This window comes from Myotis lucifugus, unplaced genomic scaffold, assembly GCF_000147115.1.
Source record: "Myotis lucifugus unplaced genomic scaffold, Myoluc2.0 scaffold_91, whole genome shotgun sequence".
In the NCBI taxonomy this organism is placed as follows: Eukaryota; Metazoa; Chordata; class Mammalia; order Chiroptera; family Vespertilionidae; genus Myotis; species Myotis lucifugus.
Window position 1 is genome coordinate 2,016,668 of NW_005871139.1, and position 21,177 is coordinate 2,037,844.

The 21,177-nt window shown below is 47.4% G+C and overlaps 1 protein-coding gene across 2 annotated transcripts in view; it reads right to left on the bottom strand.

Moving 5' to 3' along the window:
• Positions 1-8,484: 8,484 nt before the first annotated feature.
• Positions 8,485-21,177, bottom strand: part of VDR (vitamin D receptor) — a 50,512-nt gene continuing 37,819 nt past the window's right edge. For both annotated transcript variants that reach the window (XM_006091473.3, XM_023756302.1), the window contains exons 8-10: positions 11,972-12,123; positions 11,662-11,778; positions 8,485-10,326 (exon numbers count right to left, since the gene is read on the bottom strand). In XM_006091473.3, the coding sequence (XP_006091535.1) occupies positions 10,067-10,326; positions 11,662-11,778; positions 11,972-12,123 (529 nt within the window). In that variant the 3' untranslated portion in view covers positions 8,485-10,066. The remainder of the gene's footprint in view (positions 10,327-11,661; positions 11,779-11,971; positions 12,124-21,177) is intronic.

A 21,177-nucleotide genomic window follows, 5' to 3' on the forward strand; every position in this document is an offset into this window, starting at 1 on the left:
TTGGCGACATGTGACTTTTCCATCCCCCACCACGATAGGGATGCCTAAGGAGCATTCTGCCCACTGCCCGTCGCCTTTCTCCTCTCAGCAACCAGTATCTAGGAGACCATGCCTCTCTTTCCCGAGTGCAGCTCAGACAGAATTTGCAGAACAATTCAGCTTGGAATTTGACACTTGATCTACTCCTCCCTGCATCCCTATATCAGATATCACTGGATCTCTGATCCTTGGCTCAGATATGGTTTAATTCCATAAGGATCTGTCCACACTTGGGGTGAGACTCTTGGGTCCTAAGGACGGAGGGGTTGTGGAAGCATGGACGGGTTTCCCAAATTGCGGTGGGTGCCTGGGTCTTTGCAACTATTCCCCTCTGCAGCTCAGTCTCTCATCACACACCCCCTTCTCTGGCTCCCTCTGAGGTCATGAACAGCCGAACCACAGAGCCCTGAAAGCAACCTGCAGGAGGGGCCTGGCCCAGGGCTCTGTGTGAGTTAACTCTGTGCATGGTCTGCAGACCTAAGTTTTGGAAGATGCAAGGCCAGGAGGATGGTCAAAATACTGAATGACAAGATGAGGATTCAAACATTTGAGCAGGCTAAGATGTGGGATAAATCAAACCAGATAAATATGAATAGGAAAATATGCCAACTCTGCATTTTGGTACAGAAAGCAAACTGTCCACCTACAGAAAGATGCTTTAGGGAGAGGTAGTTAGCATGTGGGTTCTGAAGCCACAGGGACTTAACTTCTCAGTTTCCAAAGTTCAGGGGAAGGTGTTTAAATTTGCATAAGTCTGTTTGCATCTCATTTTCTAGTAGGGACCCGAGCAGGATTTTTTAAACTTGACACCTCTTGTGTAGAGCAGACACTCACAGAAGTGGGTAGTACATGGCTTTGTATTCATTCATTCATTCATTCATTCATTCATCCATCTTTTCAGCTACATTTATGGAATCCCTCCCTCCTTTGTTCCAGTCTGGAAGGGAGCCTTATAAGCAAAACAGAAACTTGAAACCCACTACAATGTACACTTCATTCTATAAATAGGGTAGGTGCACAATTCTACCCAGATGGGGCAGGCGGGGCGTTTAGCAGGGTGACGTCCAGGGAAGAACTTATGGGAGACATGAGGCCTGAACTGGAAACTGAAGCTGCAGTAGGAGTTTGCCCAGTTGAGAAAACTGGGGGAGAGAGAGCCAGTGGAGGGTATGTCAGGAAACAACACATAAAAATGCATAGTGTGGACCTCAGAGTGTAGCCTGGGGATCCCTACGGGTCCCTAAGCCCCATTTAGGGGCTCTGCAAGGTCAAAACTCTTTTCACAATAATATTAAGACATCATTTGCCTTCTTACTCTCATTTTCTCACTTCTCTACAGAGGAGTTGTCCAGAGCTTCCATGATGTGTGATATCCTAACAGATGGATTGTAGAAGCAGATATGAGAATCTAGCTGCCTTCTAGTAAGCCAGCATTAAAGAGATTTGCAAGACTGTAAAACCATACCCTGTTGTCACTAAATTTGTTCTGCTTTGGGAAAAAGGTTGTTTTAATACAAATTATGTGAATTTATAATAGACTAGAGGCCTGGTGCATGAAATTTGCACTGGAGGGGGTATCCCTCAGCCCGGCCTGTATCCTCTCGCAGTCCAGGACCCCTCGGGGGATGTCTGTCTGTCAGCTTAGGGACCTAAGCTGGCAGTCTGGGGAGATTGGGCCTAAGCTAGCGGTCAGACATCCTCTTGCAGTCTGGGGCTCTCACAGTCCAGGACCCCTCGCTCCTTACCGCCTGCCTGCAGCGGAGGCAGGAGAGGCTCCCGCCACTGCTGCTATGCTCAGCAGCCATGATCCCGGCTTCTGGCTGAGCGGCACTCCCCCTGTGGGAGTGCACTGACCACCATGGGGCAGCTCCTGCTTTGAGTGTATTATAGCGAATGGTCGTTCTGCTGTTCGGTTGATTTGCATATTAGCCTTTTATTATATAGGATTCATTAGTGTTATTTTAAAATGTGTTTTTCAAATTTCTTAATTTAAATTTCTAACATGGTAAATATTGATGGATAAAACCCACAGAAACAAAAGCTCTTTGTGGTGCTTATTTTTCTCTTGAGAACTGCTGGTTCCTGGAGGCAGGCTGCCAAGGCACATGGTTGGAGACCAGCAAGTGGTTGGAGGTGTCAGGGGCTTGAGTTCCAACATCTGGACAGTGACACGTGAACCTGGAGAAGCAGACAGACCTGATCATAGTAGGCTTTATCTCACCAAAGGAGCTAGGACCTGGGAAGCACTTGGGTAAAAATGAGAAGCAATAACAAAACAAATACATAGAATAAACCTGATTCTTTTTTAAAAAAATATATTTTATTGATTTTTTACAGAGAAGAAGGGAGAGGGATAGAGAGTTAGAAACATCGATGAAAGAGAAACATCGATGAGCTGCCTCCTGCACACCTCCTACTGGGGATGTGCCCGCAACCAAGGTACATGCCCTTGACCAGAATCGAACCTGGGACCTTTCAGTCTGTAGGCCGACGCTCTATACACTGAGCCAAACCAGTTAGGGCGTAAACCTGATTCTTGAAGCTCATTTTGATTCCCCTTCTCTGGGCATGAGCCACTTCTTACCAGAGAATACCAGCATTAATTATGGGTTGGTTATGTGTGCAATGAAGTTGGGTGGTGGTAGTCATTGGGGAAGCAAAGCTGGGAAAAGAACGACCATAATTGAAGGAAGTTGGGGACCGTATTAGCTAGAGTCCCATGTGTTTCAGTTTATGTGCCTACTTTCCCATCTCTTTCCCACACTTTTCTCTCTAAGCAGGCTGTTTCAGTTGGGACCCATTTGGCTTATTAAGTTGCATAGCTGCCCCCTGGTGGCCAGATGGCATAATGATGCCTTCCAGCTGAAGTAGATACTCCTGGAGCCTGCAGGAGGAGCCCATAGCTCCCGAGGCCTAAGAGATCACCTGGGGCCAGTCCAGAAAGCGCAGCAAGCATCCATGGTCAGGGGATGAGAGCAGGGTCAACATCCGATGAAAATTGATTTGACCATCCCTCCACGCTGCAACGTAATAATGATGCTGGCCAGCATTTGTGATTCATGGCTATGCCCAGGTGGTGTGATAAATGTTTTACACAGATTACAACACAACAACAAACCTGGAAGTAAGTACTATTATTGTTACTGTTGTATAGATGAAGATTCTGAGGCTCAAAAACATTAAGTAACTTGTCCAAGGTCATACAGGTAACAGGTGGCAGAACCAGGACAGGGACCCTGCAGATTATATTGTTAAATGTTATACTTTGTGGCTTCTGCTTGTACTGCTTGGTTATGGTCTGTTCATAGGCCTGTCTTCTCCCACGGGATTGTGCCTTTCTCCGGGGCAGTGACTGTCTTATCGCTGTATCCCCAGCACTGAGTGCAGTGCTGTGTTTGTGCTTGGAAACAACCAGGCTGGACCTCAGAGGGAACCTGGGGCCTCCATGAAAGGTGCTCAGAGGCCCCAGCCCAGAGCTCAGCCTTAGAGGGCCATTGGCTAAGGTGTGAGTGTCAGAATCTTCCCTGGCTGTGACTCCAGAGATGTCCTGGAAAGCCAGAGAGCAGGTCCCTATGTGTTCTGCTTGGTCACTGGTGTGAGGAGAGATGAACACCAAGTGCCTGTTGTGTCGGGGACTCAGCTTCACAGAAATAGAGAAAGGACAGGAGTCGGGGAGAGAGGAGAGTGGGGGGAAGAGAGAAGCCAAGCCCACAGCTCAAACCTGTCCATGTAGAGCAGTCGCACCACCTAGTGGTAAAGCTCAAGATGATTTAGGAAAAGAACAGATAGTCCAGAGCTGGGGAGAAGCTGGTGACATCCTCCTCTAGAGGGAGTGTCTGGGACTTGTGATGTCCCACTACTTAGAGCCCTAGGAAGGGCCTGGAAGCCTTCCAGCCCCTCCCCAAGGCAGAGCAGCCCATTCTGAAAGGGCACTCTGATAGTACAAAATGTGAAGGAACAGCCTTCAGTCCTACCTGCCCTTGGCTGAAAGAGCCACCTAGCTCAAGGTCACATGAAGGTCACACTCTTTGTGGGAACAGCCAACATCCAGTGACTAGCCGATGAAGGAATATAAAAACCTGGCAAGTGCCATCCCATTTCAGAGTTCCCCAGGAGGGTTGGTTGAGACCCCTGTGAGACCAACTTCTTCCTCTACCTGATCGATCCTACTTCCTTCCCTGCCATCAAAGCTGGTGACCCAGAGACCTCTCCCCAGTAAACTCCCCGCCCTTCAACCTACATTTCACAGTCAGCTTCCCCAGAGCCCAACTCGCACTATCTCATGTATCACATATCAGATGTCGCCAACCGGTGGTCCACAGACCACTGGTGGTCCGTGAGGTCCGAAAGGTTGGCGACGCTGTCATATATGACGTGTCTGAATAGAGATTCAGAGCAGCTGTCTGGAGCAGGACCCCCCTCCTTCTGAATCCCCCCCCCCCATCCGCTTCTGCTCCACACCCCACTGTGCCTCTCAGTCACTTGGTGCACCGACTCCTTCAGGAGCCTCACAGATTTCTTGCCCACGTGAGTGCTAACGTCTGAAAGGGTGTTGGCAGGCATCCCCGTAGCTGCACTGTCTCCTTGGCCGAGGGCCGGCGGAGAGACCTCACACTGCACAGACAGCCTCCAAGGAGTCCCGGCAGAAGCTAAAGACACTGACCAGACGGCTCCAGCCCCTCCTGGCAGGCCCTGTTTGATGCCCTCCGACTACAGAATCTGTATTTCCCGGCATACCACTGACCTATCTCTGCCACATGAAGCTCTAAACCTGTCAAACCCACGGCCCGTGAGTTGCTTTTCCTTTATGTCTTTTTTGAGGGCCCTGTTCATAGCATCCAGTAGCAGCATTGCTTGATGTAAAGGGAGGGTAGTCCCTCTCTATCTTCTATACGATGTTGAACAGTTTCGTGACTACCTGCCCAACAGGTCGCCAGGGCGTGTCATCCACGGTTAGTACCAGGTAAAAAGGTGTTATGTGGATCCGTGCTGTCCAGCAGGATGTTCTGTGATGACAGAACTGTTCTGTGTCTGCACTGTCGTTTCCAGTAGCCTTGGGGCCGCTGAGTAATGGAAATGGGGCTAGTGCAGCGGAAGACCTACATGTTTGCTTTAATTTAGTTTTAATTAATTGAAAAAGTCACCGGTGGCTACTTCGTTGAATAGCACACATGTAGAATCAGAAGTGGAACGTGAAAACTTAAAATCCCTTTATCCCAACTTTAAGGTTTTCTGGGTGCATTGCTCTCAGTTTACCTGGCGTTTATAGTAACACACAGGCTTGGAGGGTTCGTGTTCTTCTAGGTCAGCGGTTCTCAACCTGTGGGTCGCCAACCTGTGGGGGTTGAACGACCCTTTCACGGGGTCACCTAAGACCATTGGAAAACATATAATTACATATTGTTTTTGTGATTAATCACTATGCTTTAATTATGTTCAATTTGTAACAATGAAAATACATCCTGCATATCAGATATTTACATTACGATTCATAACAGTAGCAAAATTACAGTTATGAAGCATCAACAAAAATGGTTGGGGGTCACCACAACATAAGGAACTGTATTAAAGGGTTGCGGCATTAGGAAGGTTGAGAACCACTGTTTATATATGTGTTTTCCGATGGTCTTAGGCAACCCCTGTGAAAGGGTCGTTCGACCCCCAAAAGGGTCCCGACCCACAGGTTGGCGACCCACAGGTTGAGAACCGCTGTTCTAGATCATCTATAAGACACCAAATAGGCTCTCCTAACAGTTTCTAAGAACTTCATCTTCACACTTCACCAGCCAGAGACATGCACACTGAAGCAGCTGTTTCTAAGTCCTTTCATTTTTTTTCATGACAAGTGGCCCTCAAGCCCTATCCTCAGTTCTTCTACTCCCACCCCACCCCCAGTGACACATTTGGTTTGAAATCTCTGCAGATACTTCTGAAAAAGTAAAGTAAATCACACCTGCAGGTTCCCAGGCCAACTTATCCAAAATACATCCTCTGGCTGGACATGACTTCCCACGTGCAGATGACCGTGTGGTTTGGGGGGGCTATTTTTGCTTGCTGTGTTAGGCGATGTTGCCCCTTACCATAAACCCCACGTCCTTGGGGAACAGAGCTGGGCGCATTGGCGTCTCTTGGTCCCTGCAACTCTCCATCACTGGCACAGCAGCCATTTCAAACACAAAACACATTTTTGTCAACAGTTGCTTGGCTTTCATTCTTGAGGTTCTCAGGTAAGGGCCATAATTGATGGGACCCCAATTGAATGCTTCCTGAGAGTCGAACACCAGGTGATCCGGCCCCTCCAATTCTCCCATCTCAGGGCCTCCTTTAGGAATGGGAACCTCCCTCACATGCTCTTTAGCAGAGAGCTGGCAAGACTGTGACTTGTCAGGTCACTCGGCTCAGTAGAAGCAGCAGAGTGTAGCAGCTCATTAAAGGCTTCCAGAGCTAGCTGCCAAGGGTTCAAATCCCACCTCTCCACCAATGTGGCTTTGGGCAAGTTATTCCCTCTGTCAAATGGGGGTGATGGCAGTCCATCTCCCCTGGGGTCCTGATAAGGACAAAGCAAGTTGGTGTGCATAAAGCATTTATTTACAGCAGCACTTGCCACGAAGTAAGTAGTATGAGCTATGTAGTATGAGCCATTTTTATTATCATAAGCAAGCCTTTCTTCATCGGGTTATTTCTGGCAAATGTTTTTTGTTTTGTTTTTCTCTTTGGAAATAACTCAGGAGGCTTTCTTTAAAGCCTGCTTTTGGCCCTAGCTGGTTTGGCTCAGTGGATAGAGCACCCACCTGTGGACTGAAGGCTCCCAGGTTCCATTCTGGCTAAGGGCACGAACCCTGGTTGCAGGCTTCTCCCCAGCCTGGGGCCCTGGTCAGGGCGCGTACAGGAGGCAACCAATTGATGAGTTTCTCTCATGTCGATGTTTCTCTCTGTCTTTCCCTCTCTCTCCCACTCTCTCTAAAAACCAATGGAAAAATATCCTCAGGTGAGGATTAACTAAATAAAGCCTGCTTTTGCCGCTTCATGCCCAGCTTTCACCAAGTTTGTCGTACACCCCAATCTTCTCTGTTCGCCTCACTTGGATTCTCCCACTTATTCACAGTGAGGCAGCAGAAGGAGCTCTCTCCCGGAATCTTGTTTAGTTGGCATTTTGGGGCACACACTTTCCAGAGTTTCCAATAATATATTTTAAAAGTTTTTGATTTATGAACATCTGCCTTCACCTTCTCTCATTCTAAAGCAAAACAGATGATCATCACATTTCCTTCCCATTCAGCCCCGTGAAACCTCACTTTTCCTTTTTTTTTCTTCCATCCCAGCTCCCAGACTTCCCTGTGGGAGTGGGGTGGGTTGTTGTGGGCCCAGGGCTGAGGAGCTGGCGTTCTCCATGTCCAGTCGGGACCTGGAGGAAGCAGGACCAGGGGGAGAGCTGGGAAGGCGGAGGCATCACAAAGACAAATGCACTTTATTGGTAAGGCAACAGCATTACAAGGGATGAGGCAGAGACCCCATCTGGCCAGGGCCACCCTGGGGGTGGGGGTTCTGATTCACATTGAGACACAGGCTGAGGTGTCCCTCACCCTTCTGATGGGTCAGTGGGGTGACAACCCCGGGAAGGGAGGCAGGGGGTTGGGATCTAGACTTGCTCTGTCTAAACTCCAGCACTTCCCCCAAAGGACTGGGTTGGCCACTGGGGGAACGAGCAACGGGGTCTGAGCTCAAGCGTGGTGTAGTGAAAAGAGCACAGGACCTGAAGTCCAAAGTCGGGGTCCGGTCCTGGCGCTACTTCTAACTAGTTATACGAGTTGGGGTGAGTCACGCCCTCCTCTAAGCGGCAGTTTTCTCTAATAAGGAGGCTGAATGACATTAGCGATTTTCAAACTTTTTCTCCCACTGAATAGCAAGCTGGACCAATGTGTTTTGCAGCTAAAAATCAAATAACAAGGGTCTCCCCCAAAGTTACAAAACAACAACAATGACAACAATAATTACTGTATAGAATTTTCACAATATAAGTTCTCCCCCCATAAATATCTCTTAATCAGTGGTGCCTACTACCCGCTATATTAGAGTGTAGTGCGAAGTGGAGACGGATTCCAAAAACAACTCACATCTAATAAACACAAGATTCGGCCATGAGGATGCTATTCTGCAATGAGGACTGTGGCTGCCAGATGTTTCCCACCTGAGGACACGCGGGGCCAGGTGGGCACTGATGGCTCTGGCTGTGGTAAGTCGGGTTGCTCCCGGCATTTTCAGGGGACACAGATGCAGGTGGAAGGGTGTCCTACTGACATGAACTCCTCCGTATTGAGACCTTGAATATGGCTGTGTCCACCAAACTCAAGAGACTATCTGAAGGACCCCTGGGGACTCCTGGGAGAACCCTCTATGTTGGTCCCACATACCTACACTGAGGAACCCGCCCCCCCCACCCCCCCCACCCCCCCCCTCCGCCCAGAGTAAACGGACCTCGAGTTGCCATCTCCTGGGCTGGTCTGGCTACGAGGAGCACAAAGTTTGAAGTTATGTACCCCACCCCCACCCTGCCCGCCAGGCTCCTTATGACTTTGGGGTGGTGGAGCGAGAATAAGAGGGGAACCAGCCCCACACAACTCCACCCCTAAATGCTCTCCGACTAGGCACAGAGGCCAGCCCATTCTTTCTGCACCCACATCCTGAGGTCTCAGAGCACAGCTCCTGGGTCTCCTGAAGGAATGGCCACCTTAGAACTACAGCTAGGTGGGCAGGGAGAGTGTGACTTAGGCTGTTGGGGTCTGGAGGGCCCTCACCTCCATCCCACCCACCAGGTGGAAAAGACGTGGCCCCTACTGGTAAGCAGAGCACTGCTTCTCTAGACTATGGGGTGGTGGGAGAGTGGGGGGATCTTTGGGTCATCCTTGGCCATCCTAGGGTGAGGTCCCACCAGCACCCGTGGCCACAGTGGGAGGGCCCGGGAGCTTGCAGCAGGTTCCCTCTCTGGGGTGGGAGGTAAGGCACTGGCAGGGAGGGTGAGGACGGTGCCTGGAGCTTCCCTGCAACCTGGGGGCACATCAGTCCTGCCACATGGATTGTTGCAAGGAGAACTCCTGCCTCAGCTAACCTCTTAGATCCAGGCTGAGGAGCCAGGGGACAGTTGTGGCCACCACCCACTACTTTTCTGTAAGGCAGGGTTTGCCTGTGTCCCACCACTGGGCCCTGCTTTCTTCCCTCCTTCGCTCTCCCAGCAGGTGGGTTTTGGGCCAGTGGCCCAGCCATAGGGAGAAAGCTCCCTCACCATAGCTACTTCCAAGGAGAACGTTACCATGGGGATGGGATGAAAGTGGGCTCTGAGGGAAAGGCAAGTGCACTTTGGCCAACAGGGATGGGTGAGGGGGGAGTTGTGACCTTAGTCACCCAGTTTTTGGTCATTCTTGGCAGTGAGTATCCTAGACAGGCCAGGGGTGGGAAGACAGAGGAAGAAGGCCCCATCATGGCATGCTGCCCTGAGACAGAGCAGCACAGACTGGTGGCAGGATGAGGTGGGGATAAAGTGGGGGTTGTGGCCAGTTCCTTAGCATGGTGGTGCAGGGGAGGGAGATCCCCACTAGGCTCTGGACATGTGGACCTGAATCGGGGGGTGGGGGGGAGGTATGGGTATCTGTCCCTGAGGAATGGGTGTGTTTTTCCTGCCCACCTGTTTTTCCTTTCCTAACCCTGGGCACCAGCCAGCAGCCACTTCTGGAATGGTGGGGACATTCCCAGGTGAGGTCCTGCCTTCAGCCTTTGCCCTCTGCCCCGACTTGAGTCTCTCTGTCAAATAAACAACAACTCCTCATAACTGAGGTCTTCAGGGACTGGGGTCAGCCTGTGGCCTGTAGCTATCGGGGACCTGGTGTTAGGTTGGGCAGGGAGAAAAGGTGGGGGAAGAGGGGCTATACTGGAGAGTGGGTGGGAAGGGCTGTTGGGCAGCAGCCATCCCCAGGCCCGGTCACCCAGCCCTAGAGGAGCAGCCCCACCCAGGCACCACCGCAGGGTGCTGTAGTCAGGAGATCTCATTGCCAAACACCTCCAGCACGAGAGGTGTGAGCTTCATGCTGCACTCGGGCTGGAAGGAGAGGCAGCGGTACTGCTTGGAGTGCTCCTCGTTGAGGCTACGCAGGTCAGCCAGCTTCTGAATCATCTTGGCATAGAGCAGGTGGCTGCCTGGGGGTGGGTGGCGGCAGCGGATATAGGTCTGCAGTGTGTTGGACAGGCGGTCCTGGATGGCCTCGATCAGCGCAGCATCCTGCACTCCGGGACGGTCTGTAGGCACAGGGAGGCAGGAGGAGGAGGTACAGGAGCTCTGAGCTGGGTCCTTACTATTCAATCTCCCCACCACCCCTTGGTCCACATAGACAGACCCCCAACTTCAGCATTCTCCTAAGTCACCCCTGTATGACTACTGACCTGTGACATCACAGTCCTTAAAGGCCCTCAACCACTTCCTATTGCATTTAGGATCAAGCTGCAGGTAATTTTATGGGCCCATCTGGCCCTGTCCCTCTATCTTTACAGTCTTTCCATCAGAGTCTTTGGCCTTCAGATACACATTTATGTTCCCTCTGCCTGGAACTCAACTCTTTATCTTTGCCTGACTTTTACTGATCCTTTAGGTAACAGTTTAAAAGACTTTCAAGAAAGCCATTCCTGATAACTCCCTACCTCCATGCTCCAGACTACATCAGGTTCCCTCCTTTTATTATACCCATTTGTAGTATCACACACTTCTTTATTTTTTTAAAACTCTCATTACATTTGAAATTAGTTGTTAAATAGTATTTGTTTCATGTCTCCTCTTACACTTCATGGGAGAGAAATCGTTTTTGCTGCTGAATCCCTATGCCCAGCATAGTACTTAGTGCCTGGTAGTGCTCAATAAATCATTGCTGAGTGTATGTATGAATAAATGAGTGAATGCTGGCTGAAAAGGGGAGGGGAGCCCATATCCATTCCTTGGTTCCCCAGTCTAGGAAAGCATCCCTGGGTAGAAGTCACTTACTTGTTCCCTGAGTAGAGTCTAGGCTGAGACGGCGCTGCACCACTTTGGGCCTCATCACCAAATATAACATCCTTAGGACCACAATTACCTCCTCCTCAGCCTCTCTCCCTCTTCCCATCCCAAACAGGTAGAAGAGTTCATGGATCACAGCACACTGCCTCCAAAATTAGTCAGGTATACTGTCTAGGCGGAACCATTCATTGGTTCCCAGGTTTGTTTTTGTTTTTTTACCCTGCCCCCCTAGGAGAGCTCAAGTGTCAAGGAAGTTCGGTGTTATTCACACAACACAAGAGCAAACCCTGAATATTGGGACTATCCAGGACTGTCTGTGGTCTGAGAAACCCCATCTACCTGGCTCCCAAGAATCCCACCTATGAATCACTAACCGCCCCACTAGGTAAGGCCAAGGACAGTGGGGGCCTCAGTGTACAAACACCATATGAGCTTTGCAAACCCAGCAAAGTGGTTGTTTCCTGGTCTGTCTGTCTAAAATTTGCTCACTTCTCTCTTAAGACTGCCATGCTGGCTCTCATCAGGGCTTCATTTTCCCTATTCCCCATGTCCCAGGTCCCTGAGTTCCTCACCACTAAGCCTCATACCTGGAGAGACAATGCAGATGGCCATGAGCAGGACATGCTCTTCCTCATGCAAGTTCAGTTTCTTTAAACCGACCTGGAACTTGATGAGCGGCTCAATCAGGTCCAGGCTGTGTCCAGCTATGAGAGAGAATGGTCAGATGTGGGCTGAACTGAGGAGACACCCATTGCACCCTACCCCACCTCCAACCCTGACCAGGCCTGACCCTTGCCTTTCTCTCCCTGTTGCTGCCTGAGCAGGGCCCATGATCCCAGAATGGGTGGAGCCAGAGTCTGGGAGCTAAGAGAGGGTGAAGACAGAGCCCAGACACACCTTTGGTCACATCACTGATGCGGTACTTGTAGTCCTCGGCCCCACAGGTCCAGGACATGTCGTCCATGGTGAAGGACTGATTGGAGCGTAACATGATGACTTCGATGGCACTTGACTTCAGCAGCACAATCTGGTCCTCAGCGGTCAGATCTCTGCCAGGGAGGGCAGAGGTGAAGGTTAGATCTGCAAGTAATGCAAATCAGTGTAGTGTTTTGACAGGTCTATACCTGCCAGGTAACCAGTATGTGCCCTGGATCCTCCATTGAGGAGCTTAAAGCCTAGTTGGAAAGAATAAGACTGTTTCTTGAGGGAGACAACTCAAGACTGTATGTCAAGATAAGAAATGAAGTAGCTCAGCTACTAAAAAAGAGGAAAACCCAGTGACTTGCCAGGATCTCCCAGTTCTAATCAACCAGAGGTATTTTAGGGACAGGAGGATAGAGCCTGAGGAAGCTCCCAGGGTTATGACATGAATATGTGGTCTACAAATGAATGGCCAGAATCATTTTCAACAGCTCCCATGCTCCCCCCCCCTCCTCCTGTCCTCCAGTCCTTCCTAGTAGTAAGGTCAGCCAACTCTGTCTCTAGGACATCTCTGGAACCCTTGACCTCATTCCCACTCCCAGATGACAGTTATAGCTCCATCATCTTTTTTAGTTGCCTCCTACTAGAATTCTGGAGTCAAAACTCTTGTGTCTCTCATTCATCTTTTTTACTGCTGCTACAGGGAAGTATCACACTCCTGTGCTTAGAAATCCTCACTGATTATCAAATACCCAGGATCAAGCTTGTACTTTATAAATTAGCTCCAACCTGTCTTTCCAGCCCATTTCCCATTGCAAACCCCACCAACCCTCCATTCGAACAACTGTGGACCACTCCATGTTCCGATGCTGTGTTCTCACACCACCATACCTCTGAGCATGTGACAGCTGCAGCCAGAAATGCCCTTCTCCTTTTCCCCCATCTGGTCCTTCTGATCCTAAATCTGATGAGGTCTCCCTTGGAGTCCCCCACCCTCTGATTCTCTTCAATAGAATTGGAGCCATTCCCTTACAACCCCCTACACATTGCTTGTACTCCTATTTTGTCTTTCTCCCTTTGGCTTTGTTTTTTATATGCCTGATCTGGACCTTAACTGTAAGCTACTTGAAGGCTAGCATCACCTCTTAATTACCCACACACTGATCACTTAGCCCTGAGCACAAGAGAAAGTCAACAAATATGGGCTAATGGATCAAAAGTCCAATGACTCATTCCACTATTCTGCATCATGAGCTGGGCTTGTCTGAACAATGACAATAAAAAAGCAGAGCTTACAGATCATCTTGCTTTTGGTTTTTCCTGCCCTCTCTTCCTGACTGTATATTTCTGCCTGGATATCCTGTAGATAGGCTGTCATCCTCTCTGTGGCTATACTTTGGTTCATAAAAAGATGATTAGGGTGACTAGCAAAGAGTCTACATTGAAAAACCACAGAGTGGGAGAGCTGGAAGACCTCTCTTAGAGGCTATGTGGTCCAGTGTCTTCTTCAGCATTCCTGACACATGGTTCCCACACAGCCTCCCCAGGATTCTTGAGCCAAGGAGCTCATGGCCTCTAGATTCAGCCACAAATCTGTTAGCTCTTCATTAAGAGTCTTTATTCTGTTGATCTATAACTCACATGGTGACACATTGCTTGTACTTCTATTTTCTCAAGGAACACAGAACCAGACCTTTCCATTAGCTATGGGCATCCCTTTAACCTTTTAAAGAAAGCTACCATGCACCCCTTGCATCTTGTCCAGAACAGACAGCCCTAATGGCACGGCATCTAGACATCTCACCATCCTTGTCACTTTTCTCTAGATGTTCAATCCACATTTAAAAAAATAGAAACACCCTCATTTGGGTTTTAATTCATTATATAGCTAATACATGTTCATCATTACATCTTTAGAAAATACAGAAAAAATATAAAAACAAATAAAACTATTCATAACCACAATGAACATTTTGGTATATTTTCTTACCTTTTTTTCTATGCAAATATCTTTTTAACATACTCAAGTTCATAGTAATTCTGTCCCACTCCTTTTTTTCAAAATGTTTTTATTAATGTCAGAGAGAAGGCGATAGAGAAATATAAACATCAACGAGAGAGAAACATTGATCAGCTGCCTCTTGCATGCCCCCTACTGGGGATTGAGCTCGAAACTTGGGCATGTGCCCTGACCGGGAATCAAACCTGTGACCTCCCGATGCATGGGACATGCTCAACCAACTGAGCCACACCAGTTAGGCCTGTGTCCCACTTTTTACATCACTAAAATTTCTTTAGCCCAGTTCATAGAGGGTTGGATAATGTTATATTATATCAACATACTATAAGTTATTTAATCAGTCTCCTATCCACTTATTTTGGGACATTTAGTTGCTTCTAATTTTTGTTATTACAAGTAATTTTGTGAGAATTATCTTAGAACATAACCCTTTGTTCAATGGCCCACTAAAAATTAATGTCCAGAAGTGGTCAAACATCCCATGGGTGTTTGGCCAGAGAGATTGCTGGGGAGACCACTGCCTATTGTGATCTGGACTTCTATGAAAGCAAACCTAGAATGACCTTGAATTACTACCCATGGCCTGAAAATACAGGGAATTTCTAAGTGCAGCTCACAGCCAGAACTGGAACTGGTGGGGGTGAGGGTAGAGGTGGAGAAATCCTAAGAGACCTTGTTCCTGCTATGACAGACACCAGCTCAGGCTCTGTCTTCCTCCCTGGGCCTGTGTAGTGTTTATACCCTGATCAGTTTTTGCACCTGTGGCCGCTTCTGGGCACCTGTGATGAGCTCTGGAAATGTGTCCCAATCCTGGCTTTCCCACCCTCCAGGCAGAATCCAGCCCCTCCCACCTGTATTCCCACGGTCCCTCTAGCAGGCCTCTCTAGAGCTCTTATCTCCTCCCAGCAGTTGTTTACATGTCTATCTCTTCCATCAGACTCTGATCCTGGGAGGACAGAGATTGTGTTCTTGTCAACTTCCATCCCTCACAGTTTATGTAAGAAAGCAGCTGGTTGGATAGATGAACAAGTGAATGCAAAGGGAAGGACATCGGAAGCACTCCGTCCCTCAGGTCTGAGACCCAGGAAGGAGCCCCTGGGAATGGAAATGCCAGTGAGGTTGAAGGCTCTTAGGCCACAGGGCCGGGCTCCAGCTGATTTGGCCTGGTCTCTCATGCACCTCTCTTGGCAGTGAAACCTGTGGTCCTCGACTCCCCGATCCAGAACTGCTCCTGGCCCCACTTCCTCCATGCATTTCTTTTGCAGCACGGAGGGAGGGATATTGGTGGGGTGCAGACTGAGAGTCTGAGGGAGGGGAGGAGGGAGTCAGGAGCAGGGCCCAGGCCACACCACAGCACTGTTCATACCCTACAGTCCATCCAGTCCTACCCTACTTTGGTCCCATGCCCACATTAGAGTCTCATCCTGTTCCCCCACCACCCACTCACCCACACAGACGTCTAATCCTGCCCTCCCCACACCCTCCACCCCTGCCTACGGGCAACAAGATCAAAGCCACCAAGGACATAGCCACTGTTCTTGCACTCCTTGGAAAAACAGAACCCCTAAGTACAGAAACCGGCAGAACCGGAGAGCTGATGGGCTGGCCCCACCTGGGTCCCCCCAGAACAGTGGTTCTCAACCTTCCTAATGCCGCGACCCTTTAATACAGTTCCTCACGTTGTGGTGACCCCCAACCATAAAATTATTTTTGTTGCTACTTCATAACTGTAATTTTGCTACTGTTATGAATCGTAATGTAAATATCTGATATGCAGGATGTATTTAGGCGACCCCTGTGAAAGGGTTGTTTGACCCCCAAAGGGGTTGCAACCCACCAGTTGAGAACCGCTGCCCCAGAACCTGGGCTCTGGCCCTCTTCCAGGCTCCACATCACCTCTGTATCCACATCAGTGTGCCCCCAAGAGCTCTTTCCAAGGCCTGCTCCATTTCTATTAGAACACAGTCCGATGAGTGACTTCTCAAGTCATGCTGAGGAGAGGGAAGCCAACCCAAGCATGTCAGGATCAAGTTACACGGTTTTGCATCCATAACTGCACAGCTCCAGTACCTGCTCAGGTACATGTCATTTTGGCCATGACTGCAAGGCTAGACAAAGGAACTCTGGAAATGAGGCTTGAAAGGGAAGAAAAGTGAAAGACTTCAACTCATCCTCGGGGAGAGAAATTGAAGAACTGGTAGTGTTATTTGTGAAAGCGTATATGTGCCGAGGTTAAGGGATAGGGGCCAAGGGCATGGGAGAAAAATGGGGGTTTGGGTTACGTAATGGAGGGGGCTGCCATGGGGTAATCTGGTTAAATGAGTGGCTTTCTTTTCGGGACCATTTCCCTCGTATGCCATCCCAGCCACCACTTAGAATCACCAAACCTTAGCATGAGATGGCCTTTCATCCCCCTCCCCACTTGGCAGGGAAGGATGGACCCTGCCTAAATGAGAACTGCTCCCTTAAATTAAGATGAAAGCCGGGTGCTGCCATGTATCCGTTGGCACCCTGAGGTGTTTTTTTCCTACGGCTGTTTACATAAAACAAGACTCTGGAACACATGGAGTTTGCAAACAATAACATGAAGAGTGGAGGAGAAAGTTGGAACTTGTACTAAGCGGAATGTGCTGTCTGTTCCAAGGAAAGGCTCTAGTCTAGAGGGTAGATCCCAGGCCCAGCACAATGCTGAGCTCACAGGTGACAGCAGCTCACTCCTGCCTGACTGCCAGAGTGCCCCTTACTCCCTTTGCTACAACCAAATGTACAATGCAGTAAGCGTCTCAATGCCATTTGTTTTTTTTCTTCTTTACAATTTTCCCATTAATTCTAGGGGAAGAGCATTGGAACACCCCTGGTATTTGGAGTGGTGAAAGGCATAAAATAACACAGAGCCAGCGGTCTTGGGGCAGAAACAAACTGGGCAGTGCTGGGTTTTAGCCTTGTGAATTACCATTATCTAGCTGGCATTGTGGTAACTTAGATAGTAACTGATGATTTCCCTAAGTAGCAGAGAGATTCACAAAACAATAAATGGTACCCCATTTCAGTTTCCATTCAGAGCTGGCCAATGTGAAATTGTTTTCTGGCTCCAGCACTGAATCTGAACATCAGTATCTAGGAGCCATTACGTGCCTGCTGCTACAATTGCAACTATTGTCATTACTTGAAATGATTGATTTATTTCTATTTCTCAATCACATTGTATATGTATATTATGACAATGTGCTAAATCAGCAGTTCTCAACCTGTGGGTCGCGACCCCTTTGGGGGTCGAACGACCCTTTCACAGGGGTCGCCTAAGACCAATGGAAAACACATATATAATTACATATTGTTTTTGTGATTAATCACTATGCTTTAATTATGTTCAATTTGTAACAATGAAAATACATCCTGCATATCAGATATTTACATTACAATTCATAACAGTAGCAAAATTACAGTTATGAAGTAGCAACGAAAATAATTTTATGGTTGGGGGTCACCACAACATAAGGAACTGTATTAAAGGGTCTCGGCATTAGGAAGGTTGAGAACCACTGTTCTAAATGAACTTTTAGAAAGAATGAGGATATGAATATACATACATATAGATATAATTACCCCCCCAACATATCTACTAAAGGTGTCAACTTTTAACTATTTTAAGACTATTTGAGGTGGTACAGAAGAGGAGGAAAAACAGCAGCCGAATAGGCAGACATGTCCTGTGCCTTGTCCCAGAGCAAATAGAAGGAGCAACTAAATTGAATAACATCAATTGGCAAATTAGACACAGCTGTCGAGACAATTTGCAGCCAGAAAGGGCAGAGGACACCTGAGAATGGTAGGATCGGGGATCTGGGCAGGAGAGAGATGGGTGACCACTGGGCTGAGAGGGTCAGAAAGAAGTTACACTGCACCAAGTCCGTGTCCCTTGGGGACAAGCGTAACATCCGACTGTGGAAAGGAAGTCCACAGGGCTGCTGGCGGCTGGCGGCTGGGGAATCTAGATCTAAGTCCACAGCCACGAGAGGCTGCGCCCAGAAAGGCGGCCTGAAGAGCTGCCCAAGCTGCACAGTGCCGGAGGGGGCAGGGGAGAGAGAAACTCGTAGTCGTGTGGTTGTTTTGCTTCTGTTTTGTCTTTGCTTTAATTCGCTAAACCTAGTTCATAGGACCTTTCTATTACAAACACTCACCCAAGGCTGTGGTGCAGGTGGAGGTGCAGATTTGTGGAGTCTGGAGAGCGGTGGTAGAGGAGAGCAGGACAGGGAGAGGTGACCGGGAATCTGGCCCTGAGACATTCCTGACCCTCCACACCTAAGCAGGCGTTTTCCCCCTGAAGAGCCAGCCCCTCCCAGCAGCTTCAAGGCAGCGAATACAGCCACATCCAGCCTACACCACGAGCTTTTCAAAGGAAACAAAGACTCTGAATAGCCACAAAGAGCCCTCGGGGACTGAGTGGAAGAGGGGCCGTTCAGTCCCAGAAAGCAATGCAGCACCACCCCCACCTAAAGCCCTGTCAGAAACAGATGCTTGAGTGATTAAGATTGACAGCAGGCAGACAGGCAAAGCGGGCAGATGGTCCCGCCCGCTTGCAGCCAAGGCTGTGGAGATAGACACAGAGGAGCGGTGGATCGCTTGGAACTTCAACACGGTGCTGACTACCTAACAGGAAACTGAGAAGTGGCAGACAGAACAGAAGAATGAGATCTTAAACCAGCCCCCATGGGGCATTAAAACTCAGCTGAAGCGAGCAACACTTCACTTTTTATTTTATTTTTTATCTTTTATTAAAAAAATTTGTTTATTTATTTTTGTTTTTTTACCTTTTATTTTTTGTATTATTTTTTCTTCATTCTGTTTTTATTCTTTTTTGTTATTTTATTTTATCTATTTTTCCACCCTTTTTCTTCCTCACGTCTCCCTTTTTCATCCTGTTTTCTCTTCTCCTGTCCCCATTTTAGTTTTTCTCTTTCCTTTCTTTTTACCCCTTGTTAAAATTGATCTTCTTTATCTGCTTTATTGACGTGTTATTATTATTGCAGTCTCTGTTGGCTTACTCATATATCTAATTTCCTCTCCCCTGCTCCAAGTCCATGCACCCTCTCTTTTCTCTTTCTTCACTAGTCAGTTTTTTTGTTTTTATTTTCCTTTCCTCTCTTGCTCTCTTCTTCTAATTGTTTAATTAGATTCACTCACTAAACTCAAGTCTATCTGCTCTCTCCTCTATTCTCCTTTTCCAAAAATAAATGAATAGCTAAATTTAAAAATTTTTTTGTTCTATCTATCTACCTATCTATCTATTTATTTTTCTTTTCTTCTTATCCACTCATTCTCTTTCTACCTCCTCTATACTGAACTGTGGTCCTTCCCTTATTCATTCAATTCCTTAATCTTACTTTCTGTATATAAGCTCTGCCTCTACAGATTCTGTCTTCCCCTTTTTCTGGGTGTTTGTTGTTTGCATTTTTTGGTTTATTTGTTTGCATTGTGGTGTTTTCTCCCCATATATTTGTTCTTCTTTTTCTTTTCTCTCTTACCTTTTTTTCTTTTCTCAATATAACTTTTGCTCTCTTTTCTCTCTCCTAATTCTCTTTTCTCTGGTGGTCACTTTTATTGGGGTTATCAGTGTAGTGAGTACATTCGTGTTTTCTTCCCTTTGTGTTGTGTCTTGTCGAGTTGTATTTTGTGCTGTTCAGTCAACATGGTAGAGAGCGATCCACATAACTAGACACCCTGAGAGGAGACTTCATCCACAAACAGAAGAATCATACTCAAGACCCAACTACACCAAGAAAATGCAAATATCCCAAGTAGGGGTATCCCTAGAATACTCAACCCAGAAGACCTGAGATATTGCACCATTGGGTTCCAAAAAACATCTACTATATAAGACAAACTCAAAAAATCTGGGTGGCATAGCAGTTTAATCTAATACATAGAAACAATCACAAAGGAACAACAAAAATGGGGAGACAAAGAAACAACCCCATATGAAAGAAAAGGAGGAATCACCGGAAAAGGAAATAAACAAAATGGAGGCAAGCAATTTGTCAGAGAAAGAATTCAGAGCAATGGTTATAAGGATGCTGAAAAGACAAATTCAGCAACATGTGTAAGAATCAAGAGGAAATGAAGAAGAATCAAGAGGAAATGAAGAATGACATAGCTGCAAAGAACACAATGGAAAGTTTCAACAGTAGACTAGAAGAAGCTAAGGACTGCATCAGCGAGTTAGAAGATTAGGTAGAAAAAAACATCCAAGCAGAGCAGCAACTGAAAATAAAACTTAAAAAGCAGGAGGAGAGCCTAAGGGAGCTTTGGGACAACATGAAACGAAACAACATCCACATAATGGGAGTGCCAGAAGGAGAGGAAGCAGAGCAAGAAATAGAAAACCTGTTTGAAGAAATAATGACAGAAAACTTCCCTGATGTTGGGAAGAAAAAAGTCACACAAGCCCAAGAAGCACACAGAGTCCCAAACAAGATGAACCCAAAAGACCAACACCAAGACACATCATAATTAAATTGGTAAACATCAACAACAAAGTAAGAATCTTTTTTTAAAAAATATATTTTTATTGATTTCAGAGAGGATAGGAGAGGGAGAGAGCTAGAAACATCAATGATGAGAGAGAATCAATGATTTGCTGCCTCCTGCATGCCCCCCACTGGGGATCGAACCTGCAACGCAGACATGTGCCCTTGACCAGAATCAAACCCAGGACCCTTTAGTCCTCAGGCTGACACTCTATCCACTGAGCAAAACCAGCTAGGGCCAAAGTAAGAATCTTAAAGGCTGCCAGAGAGAGAGACAGAAATTTACCTACAAGGGATCTCCCTTCAGGCTATCAACTGATTTCTCAACAGAAACACATCAGGCCAGAAGGGAAAAGAATGAAATATACAAAGTGATGCAAAGCAAGGGACTGAATCCAAGAATACTATACCCAGTAAGGCTATCATTCAAAATTGAAGGTGAAATCAGGAGCTTCATTGATAAAAAAGGCTAAGGAAGTTTATTACCACCAAGCCAGAAATGCAAGAAATGCTAAAGGGACTGCTGTAAAAAGAATAAATAGAAAGGGAAGAAGGAACATAGGCATAAAGAATAAAGCTGGCAACACAAAAGTACCTATCAATAATAACCTTAAAAGTAAATAGATTAAATGCTC